Source organism: Bos indicus x Bos taurus, chromosome 6 (assembly GCF_003369695.1).
Source record: "Bos indicus x Bos taurus breed Angus x Brahman F1 hybrid chromosome 6, Bos_hybrid_MaternalHap_v2.0, whole genome shotgun sequence".
Taxonomy (NCBI): Eukaryota; Metazoa; Chordata; class Mammalia; order Artiodactyla; family Bovidae; genus Bos; species Bos indicus x Bos taurus.
In genome coordinates this window covers 7,361,389-7,386,082 of record NC_040081.1, presented here as the reverse complement: position 1 = coordinate 7,386,082, position 24,694 = coordinate 7,361,389, and the positions used below count along the sequence as shown (strand labels likewise).

Sequence of the window (24,694 nt, the reverse complement as noted above, 5' to 3'; positions counted from 1 at the left end):
TTAAAATGGCAAATCATTGGAATATTTTACCTTACCTAGAAACTTATAAAATAAGACTGCAACAAAATGGAATCTGGAATTGTACATCAAAATGTATAAAGCAATTTGTCAATGAAGAGGAAAAAGCAAATTATCCTCCCTGTCACAGCTTTCTGCTTTACCTCCTAGAGGAAGAGTCCCCTGCCCACTCTCCCCTGATTAAGCAGAAAGTGACTAAATCTAAAACTGGGCCAAGTCTAAGAAACATTGTAGAAAGAAATATCCCAGAAACTGAGAGAGAAAACAGAACTGTTCAATTTAGGATAATAACCAGCTTTTTTGAAATTTAAATAACAAAGAGTTTTTATTCTTTAATAACCTGGCATGGATTTAAAATGACACACCACCATAAATAAATGTTCCTTTTCACAAGAATGAAAGTTTATTCTAAGGAGTTAAAGGAGCAGAACTGAAGACTTCATTCCACCACTGAGTAGAACATCTGAAAGCCTGTACCTTGAATCTCTGCTTTACCTGTAGATAATACAGGGAATCATCTAAGAGTTTAATAAAACTGAATTATTTTGAAGTAATAAAGTATTTGCAAACATTGAAGTATTTTGCAAACAATCAAGTCATGTTTTTCAATCCCACCTATATTTTGATTTTCTAATTAGGAAATTCATTTCTGTTTTTTACATAATTATGAGGAAGCAGAGGAGGAGGAGGTAGTGTTCCGTCATGTCCGACTCTGTGTGACCCCACGGGCTGTAACGCACCAGGCTACCCTCTCCATGGGATTCATGAGAAAACTAGAGCAGGTTGCCATTTCCTTCACCAGGGAAACTTCCTGACCCAGGGATCGAACTCATGTCTCCTGTATCGCCGGGAAAGGCTCACATAATTATGAGCATTTTAAAAATTTTTAAAAATTACAACTTACTCCATTAAACACGGTCATACCTTAGAGATATTGCAGGTTCAGTTCCAGACCACCACAGTAAACTGAATATCACAATAAAGTAAGTTGTACAAATTTCTTGGTTTCCCAGCACATATAAAAGTTTTGTTTACACTATACTATAGTCTATGAGGTGTGCAATAGCATTATGTCTGAAAATGTTTATGCATATATTGATTAAAAAATACCTTCACACTAAAAAAGACACTAACCATTACCTGACCCTTCCGCAAGTCATAATCTTTTGGCTAGTGGAGGGCTTCAAAGATTGCAAGAAATACCAAAATGTGACACAGAGAAAAAGTGAGCAAATATTGTTGGGGAAATGGCACCAATAGACCTGCTCCATGCAGGGTTGCCACAAACCTTCCGTTTGAAAGAAAAAAAAAAAAGCACAATATCCTTCAAGCACAATAAAAAGAAACATAATCAAACAGTGTTCCCTGAACACTGCTGGGATCCTACCACAGGGCTCTTATGGCATTATAGTACAAAGATGCAGCTAAATACCCTGGGAGGGTTTCAAAAGAGGAGCACCTCAATTTGGTTATCTATTTTCTGTGAAGTACCCTTGAACATGAAAGCTTCTAAGTGCTAACTGACACCTTCACCTTGGAGAGTTTTTACAAATTATCGTTTTTTGGAAAATGTCATGTTGCACTCCTCATATCATTTTACTTAGTTTTCCTCATTTCCAAAGGAAATACAGTAAGATCACATGGACAGGTTTGTTCCTTTCAAGGACAATACACTGAAACACAATGACCTGAACAGTGTGTCCTTAATATGACTTTAGTTCAGAAGTTAAGGGTACCGATTTCCAAAATTCAGGCTTGTATTTCCTTGCTCTCTATTTTCTTCTCAAATCTTTCCCCATGGATGAAGTAAATTCATACTTTTCATTGAAAATGATTCTACTCATCTTAATAAGTGGAAAATACAGCTATTAATAGAGATTTGAGCTGTATTTATAAATTCACTTTCCAACAAAAAAGCTAATCAATCTCTATGCCATACAGACAAGCAAAAGAGAGGCGGGAATAAGAAAGTCTAATTATAAGAAAGTATCAGGTTCTAATGCCATCTGGGTAGGTGCAGAGGAAATAATCTCTGGAGAAATCATAAATGTCTGATTTGATCTAAGAGAGACTCTATGAAAAAGCTGAGAGTTCCCATTTCAGGTGCAGAGAGGACTTCCCTGGCATTCCAGTGGCCAAGATTCCTCACCTTCAATGCTGGTGGCCTGGGTTCAATCCCTAGTCAGAGAAATAGATCCCACATGCCACAACTAAGAGCCAGAACAGCCAAAGAAATGAAAAATAAATAAATATTTTTTAAAATAGATCAAAAAATAAAGTGCAGAGGGGGTGTGATCATAATAAGCTGGAGAGCTGAGTTAAGGTGTGAAGGAGAAAGCTTTAGAAAGCTTATTTGGGGTAAACCAGCAAGACAAGAGCTGAGGGCTGTCTTGGGAGGTACTTTAGTAAAGACAGACTGGTTCCAATATGTAGAAGATCATAACTACCAAGAACCTTGGACTTGAGAATTTTTAGTATAAAACTCTCAAACTAAGGTTAGCAAATCTTCAACTTTTAAAAAGCTGTAATGAAAAATACAAGTTTGAGTTCAAATGAATTTTAACTAGCATGTGAAAATATTAGCAAAAATCACAACTCATATATATATGTTTACAAAGTTAAGCAATAATCTGAGATTCATCATGGAATGCAAAAAAAAAATACATATTTTGGGTGCCCAAAATTAACTTCCATGTCAATAGCCAGCAGTTTGGAACCTGAATTATCTGCTTAGATATAGAGGTCATATTTCTGAAGACAAAAACAAACAGCCTAAATTGACTTTTTAAAAAAATCTTAAATTTAGTGAAAAAAAAAATAGATGAGATATTTTGTCTCTCTCTTGCCAAACGCTTGTTTGATTGCATTTTCCACATTCCAAGCAGATGTTTTAAAGTAATTTCAATAAAGTTTATCTTAATGACAGAGAAGTCATGACATTTAAATGTCACAAATATTTGCTATAGATGTCTTTTTTCCCAACAGTTAGATCAAAATACTTTAGTATTTATAGAAATACACTACATGTTAGTGGTGGGTGTTTCTGAGTATAAAGTTATGAGTGATATTTCTTTGTTCTTTCCAAATATCCTATAATAAACATAAATTCTTATTATAATAAACAATAAAATGAAACAAAGTCCAGTTAGTAATATTTACAATATTATTTGGAATAATGATAGAAAACTGGAAAAAGCAAAATAAGGACTCAAATAAGATAAATGGTTATGCTCACAGGAATTTCCCTGCCTTAGGAACTTAGATGTCTTCCAGCTCAAAGCACCAGCATTCCAAAAGTGTGGTCTACAAACTCTTGGTCCAGTAAAGATGTAGCTGAGTTTTAGGCAAAGGATAGAAGACAGGAAGGAAGAAAAAGAGGGCAAAGGGCTTGTGCCAGCTGTTTCTGAGGAAGTATATTAGTTATCTTCCACAAAACAAGCTACCATGCACTTAGCAACTTTAGCAACAAGATATTTATCTTGGGCTTTCCTGGGGCCTCAGTGGTAAGGAACCTGCCTGCCAATGCAGGAGACAGAGATGTGGATTCAATCCCTGGGTTAGGAAGATCCCCTGGAGAAGGAAATGGCAACCCACTCCAGTATTCTTGCCTGGGAAACCCCATGGACAGAAGGAGATTGGTGGCTACTGTCCATGGGGTCTCTAAAGAGTCAGACACGACTTACCAACTAAATGACAATTTATTAACTTACAGTTTCCCTAGTCAGGAATACAGCCTCAGCTTAGCCAGTTCCTTGGGGTTTCACAATATTGCTGTGAAGATACTGGCCCGGCTGCATTCTCATCGGGGGACTCAGCTATGGAAGAATCTCCTTCTAAGATGACCCAGGTTGTCAGCAGAATCTGTTTCCTATGCTTGTAGGAGTAAGGGTTCAGCTCATTGCTGGCTGTTGCCTGCAGGCTGCCCTTGACTCCAAGAGGCCACAGTCCCCAGAGGCGTCCCATGGTTTGCTGAGGACTCCTGAAGTTCTTTGACATATGGGCTTCTCCAGTGTGGCCACTTACTTCATCAAGCTGGGAAGGAGAGCCTGTAGAGTTAACATATACATTACATAACACAGCATACAAAGAGTTCCGACACATGACAAGTACATGTTTTCTGCCTCACTGCAGTATCTGTCATTATTAATGTGTAGGGGTTCATTGCAGTATCTGTTATCAACATGTAAGGGTTCTATTACTATTTGTCAAAATGCTTAAGTTCTTAGGTAAAAGAGTTGTATAATACTCACAGAGATATAGAGTATATAAAATAACCAAGACTGACTTCAAAGAATGCTAATACATAGTTTATTATTTATAAAGTAATAAAAATTAAATTGATAGGGTTCTCCTAGCATATGGTTTAAACTCTATCCTATGCTGAAAAGTAATAGTTTTCTATATTGAGTTAAAGTTAAGATTTTTCACAAAAGCCAGAAAGCTTTTGCCCCCAGAACAGTCAGGCTTGGATAAAAAACACTTCCGTTATCACCTCAAGCTCTTTAATCAGTTTTAAATTTTTTATTTTGCTGTAAACACAAGGCTATGACAAGTTTTGGAACTCTAGAAGGTCTCTGCTAACCTTATTCCCTGCTGTGATCGACAAAAGAATTCAGTTCTAAATGTATAATTTATATACAAAACCATAGGCACAAACTACAAATATAATCTTTCAAAGATGAATTCTTAAATATAGTTTACATAAAGGGCTTAAGGAAAAGAACATTTTAAGTTCTGGATTCATTTGTCCAACCAACATGTATTTATCTTTTCCAGAGGGCTGAGCTCTATCTGGCAGAGGGAAAAAAAGTGATCATGGATTCTCAACTTTAAAATGAGACTTTGGAGAAAACTACTTTGGGTTTAACCATTAGGTTCCAGTAATTTTATTTCTTTTAAGTGTATGTGTTTGATTTCAAGTGTGAGTTTTAAGAAAAAATAATTAGGGCATCTACATTTTTTTCCCTCAGAAGGCAGAAGATGCTGAACAACACTTACATTTAATGCTAAATGAACTGAGTTTCCATTTTCTATTTCTTCTATACTACTGAGAGCACTTGCTCAGGTCTGGGGGAGAAAAACCATATGTATAAATTTTCCCTTTCCCAATTAAATTTTCATTTTTATACTCAAAATTCTCCTAATTCAAATAACTGGTGGACAGTTCAGTCCAAAAGCCTCAAGCCTAAGAATATTGGATGTGTCGATCCATAACGTACAGGGCATCTCAATTTTCTCTGCTATTTCTCTTTTTTTCTAACAACTTCTCATGTCACTATTTCAAAGATACTTTCAGAGGAGCAAAACAAAATTACTTCATACAACTCCTACTTCTTGAATATTTATTATTTTCTTCAATTTTTTTGAAATAGAAAAATCAGATATAATGGAGAAACATCATACTAAAGTGGTAGGGAAAGTATTCTGCGGTCTTTTTATGAAGCTTGTTTTTCACACAAATTGAAAGAGAAATCATCCATTTTACTTTCACAATGAATCTCTCTTGTACTACATGGCATGAGGCCAAGCTATAAAATGATGTTTTAATGTTGCAAGCTAGATCAAAGGAACACCTTAATGATGTTTGGTCCTGCCTGAATATTTATGAAGAGATAGCTTTGAAGACTCACACAGTATGTTCTCCAATGTAACAATTGCTCGTATTTCCCCATTAAAATGGAACAAAACAACAGTTATTTCAATAGTTTATACTAAATCTATAGATATGAATATGCTTATACTGCCAAGTAGCCGTCACCCAAGGCTGGTAATTAATTACATACATTATGATCAGAGCAGAACTTAAAACTAGTTGCACATTAGGGAAAAAGCTATTATTGAGGACAAAGCATCTTAAAATTAAACAGAAATGATAGAAAATAATGTGTAGAGGTATTTTGGGCTAAAAACTAAAAACAATTTTAATGACATAATAGAATAAGGTGATTTCCTTGATCAGGGGCAATGTAAAACATTACCTATTATCTAAGAAAGCAATGTCTTTCTCTTCTTTACTTCATTTTAAATAACCGCTGTTGTGCAAGACCCTGGTCCTGGGGCAATGAAAGACACAAAATAAACTAGGAAGGGAGGCAGCCCTCAAATAGGTAAGCACAGTGTCTGTTCACCTGTTTGAAAATCCTGCTACTTTTTATTATGCCAAAGGCCCCACATTTTTTAACAAACGATTTCCTTTTCATTGATGATTTACTTAATCGACTGTATGGGAAGCCAATTAAAATCTTGACTTTATTGTATATTATGGTCAACGTAGAAAAAAAAGAGAGAATTAGTATTGAAAACCAAATAATTTATATAATAATAAATATTCATTCTTACAGACCACAGTTCTCCAGGCCTGGGTCTTGTATCAAAGGAGTGCCAGGGTCTTTTGCCCTTCAGGAACTTTATAAGGTGTAATAACCTCCCCCCCGCCACTACTATCCATTTTAAATCTTTTCCTGGAAAAAAAGGCTGAAAATAAATATAGAAATAAACATTAAAAAAAAATCCACAATCTGTGTTCTCAGTAGTGCTCTAATCCAGAGGATTGTAAAGTGTGGTCTCAGATGAGCAATATCACCTTCACTAGGCAACTTGCAAAAAGTGCAAATTCTTCAGCCCTCCCCAACTCCTAGTGAATCAGAAACTCTGGGGGTGAGGCCCTGCAATCTTTGATTTAATAAAGCTTCCAGATTACACTAATGTACACTAAATTTGAGAACCACTACTCCAAACTAGTCTATTAAATTTTAAATTGGTCTTTATAAAATAAGGCAAGATTTTCATTCTACTAAATCAACCCAGTACACTTTTCACAGGCCTGTTTGTAAGGAGACTTAGAGGCAGGTAAAATTCATCTTTTCTGCGGCTTTTGAGAAGCCAGATATCATTTCCATTTCTCTTCCTCCTAACCAATCATTTTTTTGAGATTTTTGGTTTTGGTCTATTTTCACTGAAACATCTCTTTAGAGAATAAAGAAATTTGGGGTATATTTCCTTGAGGTGAGTTAGCAGTTTTTAGCTAGAATATGCTTTCTTTTAAATCTTTATCCCATTACATTTCAGCAGCTTTATAATGTCATTAATTATGATAACTATAAACCCAAACTGAATATTTCCAAGAAAAGTAATTCTTATACTTACTAGCTTGGAGAAGGAAGTGGCAACCTACTCCTGTATTTTTGCCTGGAGAATCCCATGGACAGAGGAGCCTGGCGGGCTTCAGTCCATGGGGTCACAAAGAGTCGGACACGACTGAGTGACTAACACACACACACACACACACACACACACATACTTACTAGCTATTTCATGGCAGAAATACTGATGTATTCTTTATTAATACTTGCATTTTAAAAAACTTATTAGAGTACTACATTGCTTTAATTTAGACACTGAAGAAATAGAAGACTGCAAACTGCAATGAGTTTCCTATTCCTTCATAATCATCACCTCTACACAGAAGTATTTAGATGAAGGGGGAAAAGACCATCAAAGACAGAAATAATTTTTAAACTACAAAAAGCATACATTTTTAAATCTCCATTATTCAATGTCTTGTTTCAGAGTAACTAAATTCAAGGGTTGAATGTTTCAATATACAAATGTGTAGAGTTTTGTTCTTTGTCTCTTCTTTTTAATGGTTTCCACGGGTATTTAATTTATAGACTCTTCCTTTTGGATTGGAAGCTGGGCCTCTAATAAATACATTTCATATTGTCTCAGGGTTTCTCAGAGACTGATAGAAGTCTGAACTTCTTCCATTTTTGAGGTAGGTAGTATTTATATAAATAGTAATAGTAGATATACCAAAGCTATAAACTCTGAGGTTTATCCTATAAGTCTAAATTAACCTAACACATTCACCACACTGAAAAATATTATACAAACTCATTTAGCTGCTAAGCTGCTAAGTCACTTCAGTCGTGTCCGACCCTGTGCGACCCCATAGACGGCAGCCCACCAGGCTCCCTCGTCCCTGGGATTCTTCAGGCAAGAACACTGGAGTGGGTTGCCATTTCCTTCTCCAATGCATGAAAGTGAAAAGTGCAAGTGAAGTCGCTCAGGCGTATCTGACTCTTAGCGACCCCGTGGACTGCAGCCTACCAGGCTCCTCCATCCATGGGATTTTCCAGGCAAGAGTACTGGAGTGGGGTGCCATCGCCTTCTCCGAACTCATTTAGAGATTATACTAAATTATACCAGTGCTTTGCAAACGTGAGGCATTGGACCAGACCACCTTCTCCACCTCTGCCTCAGCCACTGCCACAGGTTCTTTGCTGTCTACGATAAGTGTTCCACAATTTGGAATCTCTTCAGAGGAAAAATTATTCCCTGGCTTTAATATTTCTCACTTAAGGAAAGATGACAGGAAGAAGGGCTAGAGGGAACAATGGTTGACAGTGTTATCTGTCGCCACTTTACCTTCTGCTGGGCATGTAAAGAGTAAGGAAATAGAGGCAACTTACCAATCTGCTATTACACTGACTGAAATTTCACATGTGCACAGATAGGAACTGGTAGAATAGAGCTGTAAGATGTGTCTATCTCATATAAAAAAATCCCAGAAGATCCCCTGGAGAAGGAAAGGACAACCCACTCCAGCATTATTGCCTAGAGAATTTCAATGGACAGAGGAGCCTGACAGCTACAGTCCATGGGGTAGCAAAGAGCTGGACACAACCGAGTGCCTAACACTTTCACATTTTCTAAGATGTCTGTACTTCCAGATAGATGGCTAGGGTAGCAGTCAATGGTGAAGGGAGCAATTCTTCCCAAGCACCAGAAAATTTGTGCCTCCAGCACACCTAGCTGAAGAAAGCCTCAAAATACAGTCATAGAAATACTAAGTGCATTATTTGACTTCCTATCCTTATATCAATACATAACAAGTAACAGAAGTGCAGGGAACGTTCCTGCTTTTATTAAAATAGTATTGTATTTCCAGGACCATTTAGTAGATGTGCAATAATTTCTTCTTTTTTTTTAAATCATTGAAATGAAGACTGTAAAGATGCCTGAATGAGAGAAGAAGCTGTTTGGAAAAGAAGTATGAAAAAAAAAAAAAGTGTAGAATCTTAAAATTTCTGAAAGGCACAAGACTCTGGGGGTGGGGTGGGGTTGGTGGGGGGACCATAATAAAATAAATAAATAAGTAAAACCAATTTAACACTTGTTGTCTGGTGAAATAATTCTACCATTTTGACATCATTTGGGGCTTCCAGAAGGAGTAATTGGTTCAGTTACTTCTGTAACCTCTTCATCAAAAGAGCAAAATCCTTCAGGCTTTTTAAGATTTCCACATTAGGATCTAATCAAAAGTCCTGCCGTACAATATCCAATTGCCCCCATTAGTAATCTACCAAAATGTTTAATTTCTGTATCATTTTGGGTCTCTTTCATATTCACCCAGCAGAAATTTCAGCTCAAGCTGCCTTAAGACAAAACTGAATTTGGTGATTCATATTTGAAAACATCCAGAGTTAGAAGCTTTTTTCATCTGGGTTCAGAGCTCAATTATCCCCATCTAGATTTAACTTTCCTCCAGCTCCCAGGCACGCCTCGCTGAGTATTATCTGCATTCCCAGACTTCACATGATGACACAAAAAAGCTCTAAGCTCACAACTCACTCTGCTAAGTCCAACAGAAGGGAGTCCCTTCGTTAAGGGGGCAAAATGTCCCCGAACGGTGCTTTTTTGTCTCTGATTGGCCAGACTTGGTCACATACTTCTCTGTAAACCAATCCTAGCTACTAGGAGGACATAAAGCTTCCAGTGGCCACACGAGAGTCGTGGGTCACCCACTGAGTGGTTGACATCACCTGAATCAAACAGGCTGAGGGGCGCTGGCTCGATCCTCCAAAGTAAACGAGGGTACGTACTGTTTCCAGGAGGAGGAATGCGTGGCTAGAGGCAAAACCATAAAAATCCAGTACAACGTATATCTTTAGTAGGTCCACTTCCACCACTTCCTAAAACTTTCACATATGCTGTTGTCAGTGGACCAAGCCCCTGGAGAAGGGCATGGCAACCCACTCAGTGGATCAAAACAGAAATTAAAAAGGGAAAAAGTCGTTCAATTGAGGCTCAAAATGTCGCTCCAGTTGTTGGCCTTCATCTGTCTTCAAGAGCTGGAACACAGCACGTGGCCTTTAGAAAGCCGGCAAGTCGAGGCAATTACCAGCTTACAACCTCGAAGCCGCCCGCAGCGCTGTTAGGTTCAGCGTCACTGGCAGGAGCGCGACCAGACTGGACGACGAGGGTGCGCCGCACCTTCCCCGCACCGCCTCTGGAACTCACACCCACTTCCCACACACGGCCCAACCCTTCTCCTTGGCGACCGCTACCAACCTGCCCGCAGTGGCCGTCGGAGCCGGCCGACCGGGGCGGGACACCCAGGGTCCCCAGGCCGAGGGCTGGGCAGGCAGCCGGGCGGAACAGACACGGGCGCAGCAGACACGGGCACAAGGCGGGCGGATGCAACCGCCTCCAGCCCCCCGGCTCCCGTCTCCTCCCCTTCCCCGGGCGGGCGGGCGCGCGCGGGCCGGGAGCCGGGAGGCAGTGTGAGGGCGGCGGCGGCGCGGCCGGGCGGGTCCCGGGGCCGCGGAGCGCGTCGGAGCGAGCGCACGAGTCCCCGGCGCGCCCGCCGCTCTAGCCCCGCGGCCGCTCCCGCCCGGTGCCGCCCGCGCTCCCGGACCCGGGCGCGCGAGGGGAGGGGCCGCCCGCGCGCCGCCCCGCCCGACTCCCGGCACCGCGTCGCCCCCGAGCGCCGCCCGAACGGCGGGGCGGCCGCGACCCGCGGAGGCCGAGGACCCGGGAAGCAGCATCCCGCGGACGCCCGCAGCCCGAGGGAACCGCCAGGGACCCGGCAGTCCTCGCCCAGACACCCGCCCCCGGAGACTTGGAACGCGGACTCCAGAGGCGGCGCGCACGGTCAGGACAAGTTTCTCGCGGTTTAAAGGGGTCCTGAGACTGCCACTCGTTTTATTTAATCGACCTTTCCTCGCCTGTTAAAAATAAGTTTATTTAGACAAAGAAAAGAAAGGTAGCTTCCTGGATGACTGGAGGTTTTTAAATACAATCCCGAAAGTTTTGCATGGTGTGGTTATTTGCTTATACTTATTTATTAACCTGTTAACTCTTCAGCTGGACAGAAAATTGACATTTAAAATATTTGAGAAACATTTCTAGTTCGCTGCTGCTTTCAGGCATCGTGTTATTTATCAGCTTCTTTAGCATCTGTCTTCCCCAAGTGGTACCAAAACCTGTCCCTTGGCGACCGGTCTTGCATGTGACACTCTTGCCCTCTAGTGCCTCAGCAGCTTGGTAGCAGTTTGATGGCTAATATTAATGAGATGTTACATAACAAGGGTACGGGGCCTGGACTGGTAGTATCTGCCACTTGTAAAGCCAAAAAGCCTGAGCCAGTGGTAGTGGATACTGCTGTTTCAGTTTCTTTTCTATCTATCGAAACTTTCTGAAACGTTTGCAGCTCTTTCCGTTTTAATACCAGGTAAGTGTATCTATTTATTTATACTATACTTTAATGGATAACTCATAAATGTAGGAGTAGCAACTTTGTTTACAATCGAGCTAAAAATTTCAGGATTGAACATGTGCCTAATTTTATCCTTATAGAAGAAATAGAGCATTTAATTAAAATGAGTGAAACAAAGAAATGTCTTACCCTGGCTTAATTTTAAAGCTTCTCTTTTATAAAATTAAAGTATTAAGGCAATGATCTCTTACAGTTGTTTCAGATTTCCACCAACAACTTGTAATTATTCTTCAGAAGATTTGTTAAACAGAACATATGTCTGTTGCTTGTTGGACTAGAAATTTGTAAGCAACATTGGAGATTTAAACTGTAACTACCTATCTATATAGTAATGATCCTCAACAAATCTTTCTATTTAATGCAATTCATTTTATAAATATCATTTAAAATTATACAGTTAATAACATTAAGTGCAACTGGTAAGAAATACCCTAAGTATTGAATGCAGAAGTTTAAAATTAAAAGAAAATACATATATAGTCCATTTAATATATCTACATTTTTTTATAAAAGAACTAAGATTTTTTTAAGGGGTTTACCTAGATGATCTTCTAACTAGTTCTTCTAATATCTGGAAACTACTTAAGCCTCAAACTCATTTAAAGTTGAAATTTATCCATATTCTCTATAAACATATTGGTTGTAGCAACATATGTAATCTGGAACAGTTTTAAGGAAATCACTCCTAAGTGATGTAAACAGCTACATCTTGATATTAAAATACAAATCAAATCTTAAGACACATGTGAAACGGATCTCAAATCCACTTTTTATTTTTCTTAGAAAATATGTTATAAACTATTGAACAATGCTGTTCACCACAAGAGAGCAGAATGATGTGGAAGAGAAACTCCCAAACATCTGATACTCAGCTAAAGGACAAATTTTTCCTTTTTCTTCAGCCATAGATCCCTATTAATATTAAACTTGAGAAGGAGATTTCAAAAATAAATTTGAAAGACATTCTTTTGGAAAATAGTACTGAACATATCAGGAGTCTTGCCTTAACAGAAGCTTTTCTCCTTTTCTTTCTCCTGTTAACACAGACAATATCTGCCATTTCTCTGATATTTTTATTGTTTTTCTTTATGGTCTTGATGGTAAAACAGAGGTTTCTTTTTTTGTATAAGCAAATATTGATATTAAACTGGTCACATGAGTTAATTTTCTTCATAGTCTTTAGAATAAAGATTCTCATGTTAATAAGCTATTCTAGATGAAACAAAACTTTTATCTCTTTCTAGAGAGATTTGTTATAGTTCAGTGTAGTTGAGTTATAGCATACCCAGTATTCTTGCCTGGAGAACCCCATGGACAGAGGAGCCTGATGGGCTACAGTAGTTCATGGGGTCTCAAAGAGTCAGACATGACTGAGCGACTAACCCTTTCCCTTTCCTTCCCTTCGCTTTTAATACATTTCCTTGAGAACAGTATTGTCTCTGAAGATTACAGCAAATGTTAGACTTATTTGTGCTGTGACTGAAAGATTTGTTAAAAAAAAAAAAACAAAAAACAGTGGAAGAGATAACCAGGCATTTGAGGTTCTTTTTTTCTGAACAGTATATATTTTGTTGAAGAAGTTATTATGAGCTAGAATCTTTATATTCAAAGGCTGATTTGTCAGTTAAGAATTTTATAACAAAAGAAATTACAAAATTTTCATTTAATTCGGAGAATCTTCTATGACTTCATTGAATCCTGGTTGAGTCTCAATTGCTCTTCGGTGATTAATGGCAACTTTTAAATCTAAATAAAATCTGAGCTATAAAATACTTTGTTGTTTGTGCTACAAAAACAGGGAATTAGAATTGGTAATAAAAACACTATTCTCAGCTAAATGAATGCCTTGGGTTTCTAATTGCTCAACAGTTTAGACAGCAGAGAAAAGATAGTGGAAGTCTGCCTGTCCTGTGCTGTGACTATTGGAGACGAGCATCTACAATGAAATGCATGAACTCTGAGCAGCTGTCCAGATTAGAGGACGCTACCAGGCCACTACAGTAACGGCCTGCATTATGGTGATAACTAGTCTGAACGCTTAAAACTGTTTTATAACGGAAGATTCTCTTAGAATACCCAAAGAATTGGTTTTAGAAAACCAGTTGGTTTATTTGGCTGCTTGTTTGCTTTTAATAAAAACCATATTCTCAGCTCTGGGATGTCACAGTGGGTGATTTATCCCTTCATATTGCGTTAAACATTGCTCATCAATTTCATGTAAGTTGTATAACTAGGAGAATGTCAAGCCCTTCTGTAATTACTTTTCTGCAATTATTATATATAATAAATTATTTCACAAAAACTCCTGCAAATTACTGAGAGATGTAACTCTTCGCTTGTGTATGAGAAAGTTGCTCAGTTGTGTCCGACTCTTTATGACCCCATGGGCTGTACAGTCCATGGAATTCTCCAGACCAGAATACTGGAGTGGGTAGACTTTCCCTTCTCCAGGGGATCTTCCCAACCCAGGGATCAAACCCAGGTCTCCCACATTGCAGGCAGATTCTTTACCAGCTGAGCCACAAGGGAAGCCCAACTCTTCACCACCTGTTGTGAAAAAGTCAGGTAGTAGAGTTCTGTACTAAAACCTTTCAGCATCTCACTGATGGGTTTCCATTTTACATACATTTCCCTTTTAAATCTTCTCTGATTGCAGCGTTTGAGAATAACCTGAAGCTAGATCTGGCTTGTAGGCTGGGTTCTGCCATGAGAGCTCTAGTCTTGGACAACTCCTTTGCTGGCTCTGGGCCTCTGTCCCTCACCTGGAAAATAAGGGTCTCAGAGATCCCTTCCTGTCCTCTGTATTGCCCAACACTGTGGAAGTTATTCTGGAGGACTGGACAATGAGACGTGAAAAAAATTAAAGAATAATGCAAAACTAAACTTAAGTGCTACTATCTAGAATTTTAGTAGTAGATGTGTTATTGGAATAACAACTAGGTTATAATAATAGCAGCTAGGACTGCCCAGGTGGTCCTGTGGTTAGGACTTCTCCATCAAGTCAGGATGTACAGATTCAGTCCCTGGTCATGGACCTGAGATACCACATGCTCAGGGGCCAAAAAACCAAACCCTAAAAACAGAAGCAATACTGTGACAAATTCAATAAAGACTTTTAGAAAAATGGTCCACATCAAAAAATCGTAAATAAATAACAGCCAACATTCATAGGATGGACACCTGTACCAGGCACCATTTAAGCAGTTTATATATTAATTTTTAGCTCATGTAATCTTCACAAAGATTATGTGAGGTAGATACTGTAATTATTTCCACTTCACAGATGAGGAAATTGAGGCACTGAGAGGTTATCTACCTGTCAAATATTGCATCCCTGGCAAGTGGTAAAGCCGGGATTCAGTTTGACTCTGATTCCAATGCACATGCCCTTAACAACTAAATTACATTTTCTCTCCATAGGCTTCAAATATTTGTGCTTGATACACCTCTTGATATAACACAGGAAACTCATGTACCACTCCAGTCATTTCTACCACCTCTCCCCTTATGTATGAAATGATCATTCATTTATTCAAGAAAAATTTACTCTGCACCTACTTTTGTGCCAGGCTTAAAGCAGTTCCCAGGACCATTACATGTGATGCCTTCCTTAATGAGCTGTATTTAGTTTAGGTGATTTCTTTCTCCTCTCTTGCTATTCCAAGTGGGTTGAGTTTCACTTGTTCTGAAAGCTGCCCATGACAACAGAGGAGTAATTTATCTTACCTCTTCATTGATGCATCCACAGGGTAGTGAGTAAGAGAACCAGGACCTCAGACCTCCTCAGGACTCCCTATCATATTTTTTATTGCTCCTCTCTGCTCTTTTTTATCCTCTCTATGCAGATTGACTGCCTCTGCCTCTCAGCTTCATGTAACCTGCCCTCAAACCCAGCCAAAAACTGATCTGTAACTTTACATCTTCCAGTCCAGGCAAACAGTGAGAGACTGGGTTAACATCTTCTGTCCCCATGTCTCTGGAGAAGGATAAAGCAGCACAGGTTAGAGTCTGTGCTGAAGGCTGCACTGGCAGCAGGCACAGTGCCCCGCTGTTAGGCGTGCATTGATACATACATTCTAGCTGAATTTAAGAAGTCAGAGGCAGACATGATCGCCCGTAAGTCACAGAGGCAGAAACAGCAAGCAGCACTGGGAGAGTTTTCTTCTCTTGCCTCACTGTTTGGCACACCACTGGGGGAAGTGAACAAATGGATTCCTTCCTTCATAATTTCTAAGTACAAAGGAGGGAAAGTTGCAGTAGAAAGTCATTTTCCATCTAATGTATTAAACAAAGCTAATACCCCCATCAGTGCAGCTCTTCTCCCATCCAGCTTTAAAAAAAAAAGAAAAGCCCAGTTCTAGAGACAAGAGTATATTCTTGGTTGTAGTCCATGCAAATCAGCAAATTACTTGCCTACCACAGCAGGGTTCAATAAATATGACACAATTTCACACATTCTTTCTCAGACAAAAGCATGTTCTTTGTCAATCTTTAATATTGCTAAAATTACTTTTAGCAAATCCATGCAGTGTATTTGAGGCCTCTCAATGCATTTTTCAATACTATAAAATATGGTTAATTTTGTGAAAGAGGAATACTGTCAAGATCTTTTAAATATCTTTCATTTATGTTAGAACCTGAAGTTCTTTAGTTATTAATACTCATTTTCCAGATGGCAATCTTTTTTTTCACATTCCTTATGCTGCCAACATGATTCTATTTCATTTAGAAATTGATTTTTACTTTGGAATGATGGTGGGAGAGAATGGAAGAAAAAAGATAGGTTACAGGGACAAGTAGGTGCTTTCCCCTGCAGATTTTACCATGTTTTGCAAAGTGTAGGTTTGTATGTAGTCAGTTCTTCACTATGTATGTAGAATGGCCTGTGATTCCCAAAAAATAATTGTTCCCTCTGTCTTTCATTAATGGTAGATAATTAAATAATGGCTGGCTGATGTTCCCATGGTGAAAAACAGATGTTTTCCTTTTTAAAAACAGATGAATTGCAAAAGAACTCTAACCACTCTGAATTCTGAGAACTATCAGAAGAGGGAAAAATGGGTATTCAGTCAGTAAAAGGTACGTTCTGGATATGTTTGATTTATGGCTGTGGTCAAGGTGGTCACTGCCATTGACAGTATTTGTATTATCATCCTGACTGTTGGAGGCCAGTGTGACTGATCCAGGTATCCATTCATGGGAGAAGGTTTTACTTCATGACTGCCCTAGTTTGTGACTGCAGCTACCATTTGTAAAATTTAGTAGAGGCTCTTTTTCGCCCATTTGTCACGTATTCAGTGGGATGTGGTCACTTCTGGCACTGTGTTGATATTAAGAGTATAGAAGTGAACAGGACAGGTGCTTCCAGCTGTTTCCAAACTGTGAAGAAATATTACCCAAAAAATCCCACGACTAATTATCACTGGAACGTGCTGCAGAGCACAAGTAGATAGTGATGTGAGAGTGTGTTCCGGGGACCTGGCAGATCAGGGAAGCAGGGAAGTTTCTGCGAGGCTGGGACATTTATGCATAGAGCCATAGGATTTGGAGAATGAAGTAAAATGAGAAGAGTGGAACAAACTTCCAGACAAAGAAAACAGCATGTGAGAGCATCCTAGGTCAGAAAAGAGTTTCAGGCCCAGCTCCTGCCCGAGCATAAGAGTAATCCATAGAATCAGGCCTGAATCAGGCCTGAGATGTCAGAGGCAGAAGGGAGCATGCCTCCAGTCTTGCGGGATATGTACAGGAATTTGAGTTTTCATCAGCAAGTGAGATGGGTGGCCATCACTGGATTTTCAGCTGGGAAGGAAATCAGAGTTGTACTTTGATGCTGGATTGAGAAAAGTAGAGAGGGAGCTGAGAGGGTTTCTAGTAGGGCTAGTTGTTGAGGTGGTTCAAGTGAGAGGCACCCTGCCGGGAAAGAGAGAAGGACGTTGCATCTGAGAGTTTTGGAAGCTGGAAATGAGAGCACTTGGGTCTATTTCGATAGGCAGGAGTGCGGGAAAAGAAGGTGTTGAGAGGAGCCACCAGATGGCTGCAGGAAGATGGAGACAGGTTTAGAGGGTGGGTCGCAAGTTTGGTTACGGACAGGTTGGGCTTGCTTGTGACACAGTTCCAGTGGAGCCAAGGAGTGGCTGGACTGTCGTTAGAAAGGGCATGGTTACTGGAAATTGTTATTATACCAAGTCAGTAGTTCAATTTGAAATGCTGGAGCTCAGAGGAAAGAGGTTTGAATTCCAAATAAACACTTGCAATTTGGGGGAGCATCGTTGGTAATGAAAGCCAGGGGGTGTATGAGCTCATCTGGGAGAAGGGGGAGGAATTAGAAGCCCAAGGGTGGATACAGTGCTGATCATGTCTCTTTGGGGGCTTCTTCCTCTGCTCTGAGACCCATCTGACTTTAGATTCCTGCATCAAAAGTGGACTTTCCGTACCTCCCACCGCGCTGCTTATACTAACATGTTTGTAGCTATCCTTTTATAAACTCTTAGTACATTTTTATTGGTCATCTTCAGGATATTTCTCTCATTTATTATGTTATTTATATCATCATCATCACCACCACAGGTAACATTTAGGATATTCATTCTCTGTGCCAGATAATTTTCTAAGAGACTTTTACACTTTTATTTCATAATCCTCATCAAAACCATCACAATATTGTAATCATCCTCCAATTAAAATAATTTTAAAAAGAATAAAATGACTAATTAGTGCATGTGAAAAAAAAAACCCTGTTAAGTAGGTACCACAAGTATCTCACTTTTAGCGAGGAAACTGCAGCATCTAAAGGGAAGAGCTGTCTGATATCCACTTCCTATATGTTCCTAGCATGAAAGGGACGTGTTTGCAGTTGCCTTCCCAGGTGAATGATATCTTGAATGTGGGCTGTCAGGTTCTAAATCAGTTCAGCTACTGCAGGCTGTTGTACCTTGGGCAGGCTGCTTAGCCTTTAAAGGGCCTCAGACTATGTTGCTCCTAGTAAGTGTTCATTAATGTTAGCTGAGCTGCTGTTGCTGGCATCCTCCCTGCCCACAGATGGGATTTGCTTCAGTGTGCCCTATAGGATATCCTAATGAGGTGGTGATGCTTATAACCAGCCCAACCTTGTAACTTCCTGTTATCTGTTGTGACTGTTCCAAAACTTTGCCTGCCTAAATGGCTTGTTGATATTCTCAGTTTCATATACAGTTTCTTGGTCATTCAGCATATTCCTTATCATGGTCAGATAGGTAGCCAAGTTCAACCATCGCTGTCAGCTCTGTGCTTTAAGTCAGTGGTGTCCATGGAAACTCTCTTGACCCACAAGCTCATGTGCCTGTTCTTCAGTCATTTAGAGAGCCCTTCAGACCATGCAGAGTCTGTACTTTCTAATATATTTTTGTGAGAGCACTTCAGGAACACAGTCGTCACTATACTGAAGCGTTTGCCTTGTTGATCTTCCTGACCTTTCAAAATGTTTTTATGCCATGTCTTGTTTAAAAGATCACTGGGAATAACATGAAACCTACCCTTGGAAATTTCAGTCTGAAAAAGCAGTGAGACCTTAAACAAATCATGTTGCTAATAATAGTAAGCCTTTGGTAGAGGCCTTAAAGGAAAAGTGATTATAATTAGAGTATAAAATCTGGGGACCTGGCCTAAAGGGGAGAGGAGTGGACTTGGTCGGAAAGAGTTTCCTGAAGAACTGAATTTGTGCACCATATCGAGATTTGCCCACAACCTACCAATTTTGACCCTAGTCAATTTCCTCGACTTTCTTGTTTGTCAGCATCCAACTATTTTGTAGAAGACTGTGATTTTGCTATCGCCTCACGCATCATTTGGTCACCTACTTGAACCCTAAGTGTCCAGCAGTAGCTCACGCCAGTTTCCACTCTGTGCCATGGTGCTTTCATTACCGGCACTGTCATTCTCCTAGTCCCCAAGCCTGCCTACGCCCGCCCCCACCAGTAATCACGTCCATTTCTCTTTTCCTCCTGGGCCCCTCTTTGTTGTCATCCTCTCTGATAACCACCTTTGTCTGGATGCAGACCACCCCTCCCTGGCTTGTGCAGCAGCGTCTTTGCTGGGACTGTCCTGATTCCACCTACTTCTTCACTCTGTGCAATGCAGCGCGTACTCTCTCTGTTCGTATTATTGTTCTTTGTCCATTCTGGGTGTCACTGCTACACTAATCATCTGTAAACCCTATTTTTATTGTCTCTCTTCTGTCCAGATACATCCAATGCTGTTTCCCAGTCGACGCTTTTGTGTTCACAGTCATTTTAATCTGCAGCACTTTTTCAGTGAAACATTATTTCCATTTTCAGTCCAATACATAGTGCGTTATGATTAGTTTAGACTGATCCTCAGATAAATGCACTGTAATCATTGCATTTCATCCTTGCCAGGTTTCTATGCCGGGCATGTACGCCACATCCTTATACCCAGATCCTGCCCATCATGCTAGGCCCCCCTCAAGCACCATGTCTCTTAGAAAGTACCACTGACTCTCCTAAGCTTCATTCTTCTCTCTTGCTCTTTCTTCTGAAACTTGTAGTAGACGTAGTCTGTACACAAATCCCTACTCATTATGTGCAACACAGAGTTGGCTGTTGTTTCACACGTTTTTCAGTATTTTATGCCTGCTAATGGAGGAGGCAGCTTTGATAGATTTCTCGTAACTACCCTACACAGTGAGAGAAAATACAGCTCACCACCCTGTCTCATCACAGGTAAGAATTTTGTGAATTACATGCCTTTCACTTCTGACAATAGGAACAAGCTAGGAGACACTGCTGTCTGAACTGCAAAAAGTGAGAACAGGTTTTGTATCCACTCAGAAGCACTTCACAGCTAGAACTAAAACAGGGGCCTAGAGAGATGTGAGATTTTATATCCTGCTATTGTACCACAGACTATTGTATTATTCATAAACATGTACCTAACTTTAAAAGTGCAATTACTTTTCAAAATGAAATAGCTACAGTTACAATGAAAACTCTGTTGTCCTGGTAATTTTGATTTGCTTGTATTACATCTAAACCTGTGGGGAAATGTTTAAAAGAGTAGGATTTCTTTTGGAACATGTCAGATCCCTTAATGGCATTTCTCTTGGCCAAGGGTGGTGTCCCATAGACCTTCGGTGACATATGAAGTTCAGCACCTCCTTTCTTTGCAGCTGTCCCTCAAACTCATCCATGCCCGTGTTCTGTCTGCTCTGTGATCACTAAACAGTTTGTGCTTGGACTGTAAGAAATGAGCCTGCGCTGGCTTGCCAGAGTTGCTCTCACACTGCCCTGTGATATCGTCTACATTCTTGATTAATTCATTTTATTTCCCAAATCAGGAAAATTTTAATGCCTACAAGGCTTTCTTGACAATAAACTTCTATGTTATCTAATCTCTATGATCTGAGTTACCCGTATTTATACGATTTACTTTTTAGGTCTTCCTTACTCTTTCCTTCAACTCTTCAGTGTCCCTTGCCCAATACTGTACTCATTCCTCCTCTGTAAAATCCCCTCTGTCTCAAATGCCTATTCATTTACCCTCATCCCTCAAGCCTCTGCCCAAATCCAACCCCTCCCCACACTGCAGACACCCCCACTTGCCGTGGTGTCTTTTTTCCTCTCATCCTGTGACAGACATTTGTCTCTAATCAACAATCCACACATTACTGTTTGCGTTCAAGTTACTGTCTCTACCTTATAATTTGGGACCCTTTAAAGAAATTCATTCTGCTGATGACTTATATTTGAAATAAAAAGAGAGTTATCTCATAATTACTTGAATGAATGATATAGTTTCCCTAAATATTTGAATGAATAAAGTATGATATATAATTTGTAGGATAAGTAAGATATTTATCCTATAAGTATTCTGCAATTACAGAATATTATATTATTCATAAAGATAAACATATTACTCAGAATATTCCTCATAGATTATTTCACAGGTGAATATCACAGAATTTTAGAGCCAGAATGTTCTTTCTTTTCCCAAACTTTTTTATTTTTAATTGAAGTAAAATTACTTCACAATATTGTGTTGGCCTCTGCCATTCATCCACATGAATCAACCATAGGCACCCCTCTTTCACTTCCCTCTCACCTCCCAGCCCTTCCCAGCCCTCTCGGTTCTTACAGAGCTCCAGTTTGCTTTCCCTGAGTCACACAGCAAATTCCCATTAACTGTTTTACACATGGTAGTGTATTTGCTTCCATGTTACTCTCTCCATTCATTCCACCCCGCCCCTTCCCCCCAACCTGTGTCCATAAGTCTGTTTTCTGTGTCTGCATATCCACTGTTGCCCTGTAAATAGGTTCATCAGTACCATCTTTCTAGATTCCATACATATGTGTTACAATATACGATATTTGGTTTTTTTATTTCTGACTTACTTCATCTGTATAATAGAGAGCCAGAATGTTCTTGGTGATCATTTATTCTAACCTTATCATTTTCCTGAGAAGGTACCAGGGCCAAAGTGACAATTAATACTAGACAGAAGTGTAATAAACCCTAATCTTATGAAGAAAGTCAACTGTGGTATTCTCCATTACTGCTTTCAGCTATTGTACAGCTAGCTTTCATCGTCTTATGGGCAATAATAAGATCTTTCTTAATATATTTTATATTCCATGATATTTCCTTGAAAATTGCCAGGACCATAAGACCTAATAAACTTCTGTTCTAAAAAGCACCCATATTTCTTTCTTGTTATTTTTCAAAAGTTACTGAATTTTTCAAAGGTTACTAAGACTTGAAAAAGAATTGAAATTATAATATAACAAAGTATTTCATGAAGTTGCAGTTGTTTTCATTATGTTTTTAAAAAACATTTTATAGTACTCTTTATATAATTACTGAGATTTTCTAAAAAGTAGAAACTAGTGTCTTAATTCGGAGAAGGCGATGGCACCCCACTCCAGTACTCTTGCCTGGAAAATCCCATGGCTGGAGAAGCCTGGTGGGCTGCAGTCCATGGGGTCACTAAGAGTCGGACACGACTGAGCGACTTCACTTTCACTTTTCACTTTCATGCAGTGGAGAAGGAAATGGCAACCCACTCCAGTGTTCTTGCCTAGAGAATCCCAGGGACGGGGGAGCCTGGCGGGCTGCCGTCTATGGGGTCTCACAGAGTCAGACATGACTGAAGCAATTTAGCAGCAGCAGCAGCAGTGTCTTAATTGTAGGATTTAATGTAATACATCCAAACTTCTATGAATTTTCAATATATGTAATTAACCACCTGTACTCCATGTTGTGACAGTGTATCACTCAGGTGACATCTCTGTGGCATTCGGTTTATATAATCTATACAATTTGATCCAAAGTTCAAGGAATAAAAGGAAACTCCTTGTTAGTCCAGTGCCTTTTGTATACTAGGGGTAGAGACCTCTGTTCAGTGGAGCTCTTCCCTCTTTCCATTCCTCCCTTGATCTCATTCAGATTTGGGAGAAGAAAAGATACATTTTCTTAATTAGCAGACACCAATTCATCTGCCTGACAGGTTGCCACTTGTGCCAGTCACCAGGATAAAAACTTGCTCATTTTAACGCTGCAGATTGAATGTTTAATATTCTGTTGTATCCTATTCTACTTTTCAGACTATATTTTCTGTGAGTCCTGATCAAGTGACACAAATGTGCTGCAATGGTGACATAAACTATTGACTGAAACTGGAAAAGTATCTGAAACATCATCTTTTCTTTTCTTCTTTCATTTTTTTATGGTGCTTCTGTTGGAACAGTCTGAGGGAAGTATATGCAACATGAGTTTTATCATGAAGCTGCACAGACACTTTCAAAGGACAGTGATTCTGCTTGCCACATTCTGTATGGTGAGCATTATTATTTCTGCTTACTATCTGTACAATGGCTACAAACAGGAAAATGAACTGTCTGAGATGGCTTTAGAAGTAGATTGTGGGGACTTGCAGCACCTACCATACCGGCTGATGGAAGTGAAGCCAGCGAAGCTCTCTGATGCCTCAAGGACAGACACCACGGTCCTGGTGTTTGTGGAGAGCCAGTACTCATCGCTTGGTCAAGACATCATTATGATTCTAGAATCCAGTAGATTCCAGTATCACATTGAAATTGCTCCTGGCAAAGGGGATCTTCCAGCACTTACAGAAAAATCTAGAGGCAAATATATTCTCATTGTTTATGAGAACATTTTAAAGTATATAAATATGGACGCTTGGAATCGAAGTCTTCTAGATAAATACTGTGTTGAATATGGCGTGGGTGTCATTGGCTTCCACAGAACTAGTGAGAAGAGCCTACAGAGCTTTCAGTTGAAAGGCTTCCCTTTTTCTGTATATGGAAACCTTGCAGTCAAAGATTGCTGTATTAATCCTCATTCTCCATTGCTTCACATGACCAAATCTTCTAAGCTTGAAAAAGGTTCTTTACCTGGAACTGACTGGACTGTTTTCCAGATTAATCACTCAGCCTACCAACCAGTAATATTTGCCAAAGTAAAGACCCCAGAAAACCTGTCTCCTCCCATCTCTAAAGGTGCTTTTTATGCCACTGTCATACATGACCTGGGGCTCCATGATGGGATTCAAAGAGTTCTCTTTGGCAACAATTTGAACTTTTGGTTGCACAAGCTTATCTTCATAGATGCTGTTTCCTTTTTGTCGGGGAAGAGGCTCACTTTGTCCTTGGACAGGTACATCCTCGTGGATATTGATGATATTTTTGTGGGAAAGGAAGGAACAAGAATGAACACCAATGATGTTAAGGTAAGGCTCTTTATCTCAAAGTATGGTTCATCTCTCAGTAGGTTTGTCTAGGGGTAAGGGATTTCCTGGGTCAGAGGATTTTTATTTTATTGGGAAATTCTTAGGCAAACTGGGATGAGTTGTCTGCCATCAGCTATTTTTGAGATATGGGAATATATCTCAGCCCTAGAACAGCTAAGTAGATAATCTATTTTTCTCTGAATCAAGAGAAAAATGAAGAGTGTACTAAAGGATTGAGTGTGGCAGAGTCCTGAAAATGCATTTCTGTGTGTATTCAAAGCTACAGGATAGAAACCACTTTGTTTAATTACTTTCCAGAAACTGTCTACTTCTGCAAACGATTATGAATCTGAGACGTTAGTCCATTTACATATGAA

The 24,694-nt window shown here is 39.6% G+C and overlaps 2 protein-coding genes across 3 annotated transcripts in view; both read left to right on the top strand.

The window, feature by feature from the left end:
• The first annotated feature begins 10,112 nt into the window (after nucleotides 1–10,112).
• LOC113894779 (translation initiation factor IF-2-like) lies at nucleotides 10,113–10,979 on the top strand. The gene is made up of 2 exons (XM_027545429.1): nucleotides 10,113–10,193; nucleotides 10,257–10,979. The coding sequence occupies exons 1-2, from the start codon at nucleotides 10,113–10,115 to the stop codon at nucleotides 10,977–10,979; spliced, it is 804 nt and encodes a 267-aa protein (XP_027401230.1).
• The window catches only part of NDST3 (N-deacetylase and N-sulfotransferase 3), a 187,684-nt gene continuing 173,758 nt past the window's right edge, over nucleotides 10,769–24,694 (top strand). The window contains exons 1-2 of one of the 2 annotated variants that reach the window (XM_027543736.1): nucleotides 10,769–10,953; nucleotides 23,173–24,317. In XM_027543736.1, coding sequence (XP_027399537.1) covers nucleotides 23,295–24,317 — 1,023 coding nt within the window. In that variant the 5' untranslated portion in view covers nucleotides 10,769–10,953; nucleotides 23,173–23,294. Of the gene's footprint in view, nucleotides 10,954–11,364; nucleotides 11,534–23,172; nucleotides 24,318–24,694 lie in introns of those variants that run through there. The other variant, XM_027543737.1, reaches the window with a different exon arrangement.

What these genes read in the sequence shown, in the direction of transcription:
- LOC113894779 (XM_027545429.1), top strand. Translation starts at nt 10,113, where the DNA reads ATGTCGCTCCAGTTGTTGGCCTTCATCTGTCTTCAAGAGCTGGAACAC. An exon ending in TAGAAAGCCGGCAAGTCGAG is followed by an intron (nt 10,194 to 10,256) that starts GCAATTACCAGC and finishes CGTCACTGGCAG; the next exon opens with GAGCGCGACCAGACTGGACG.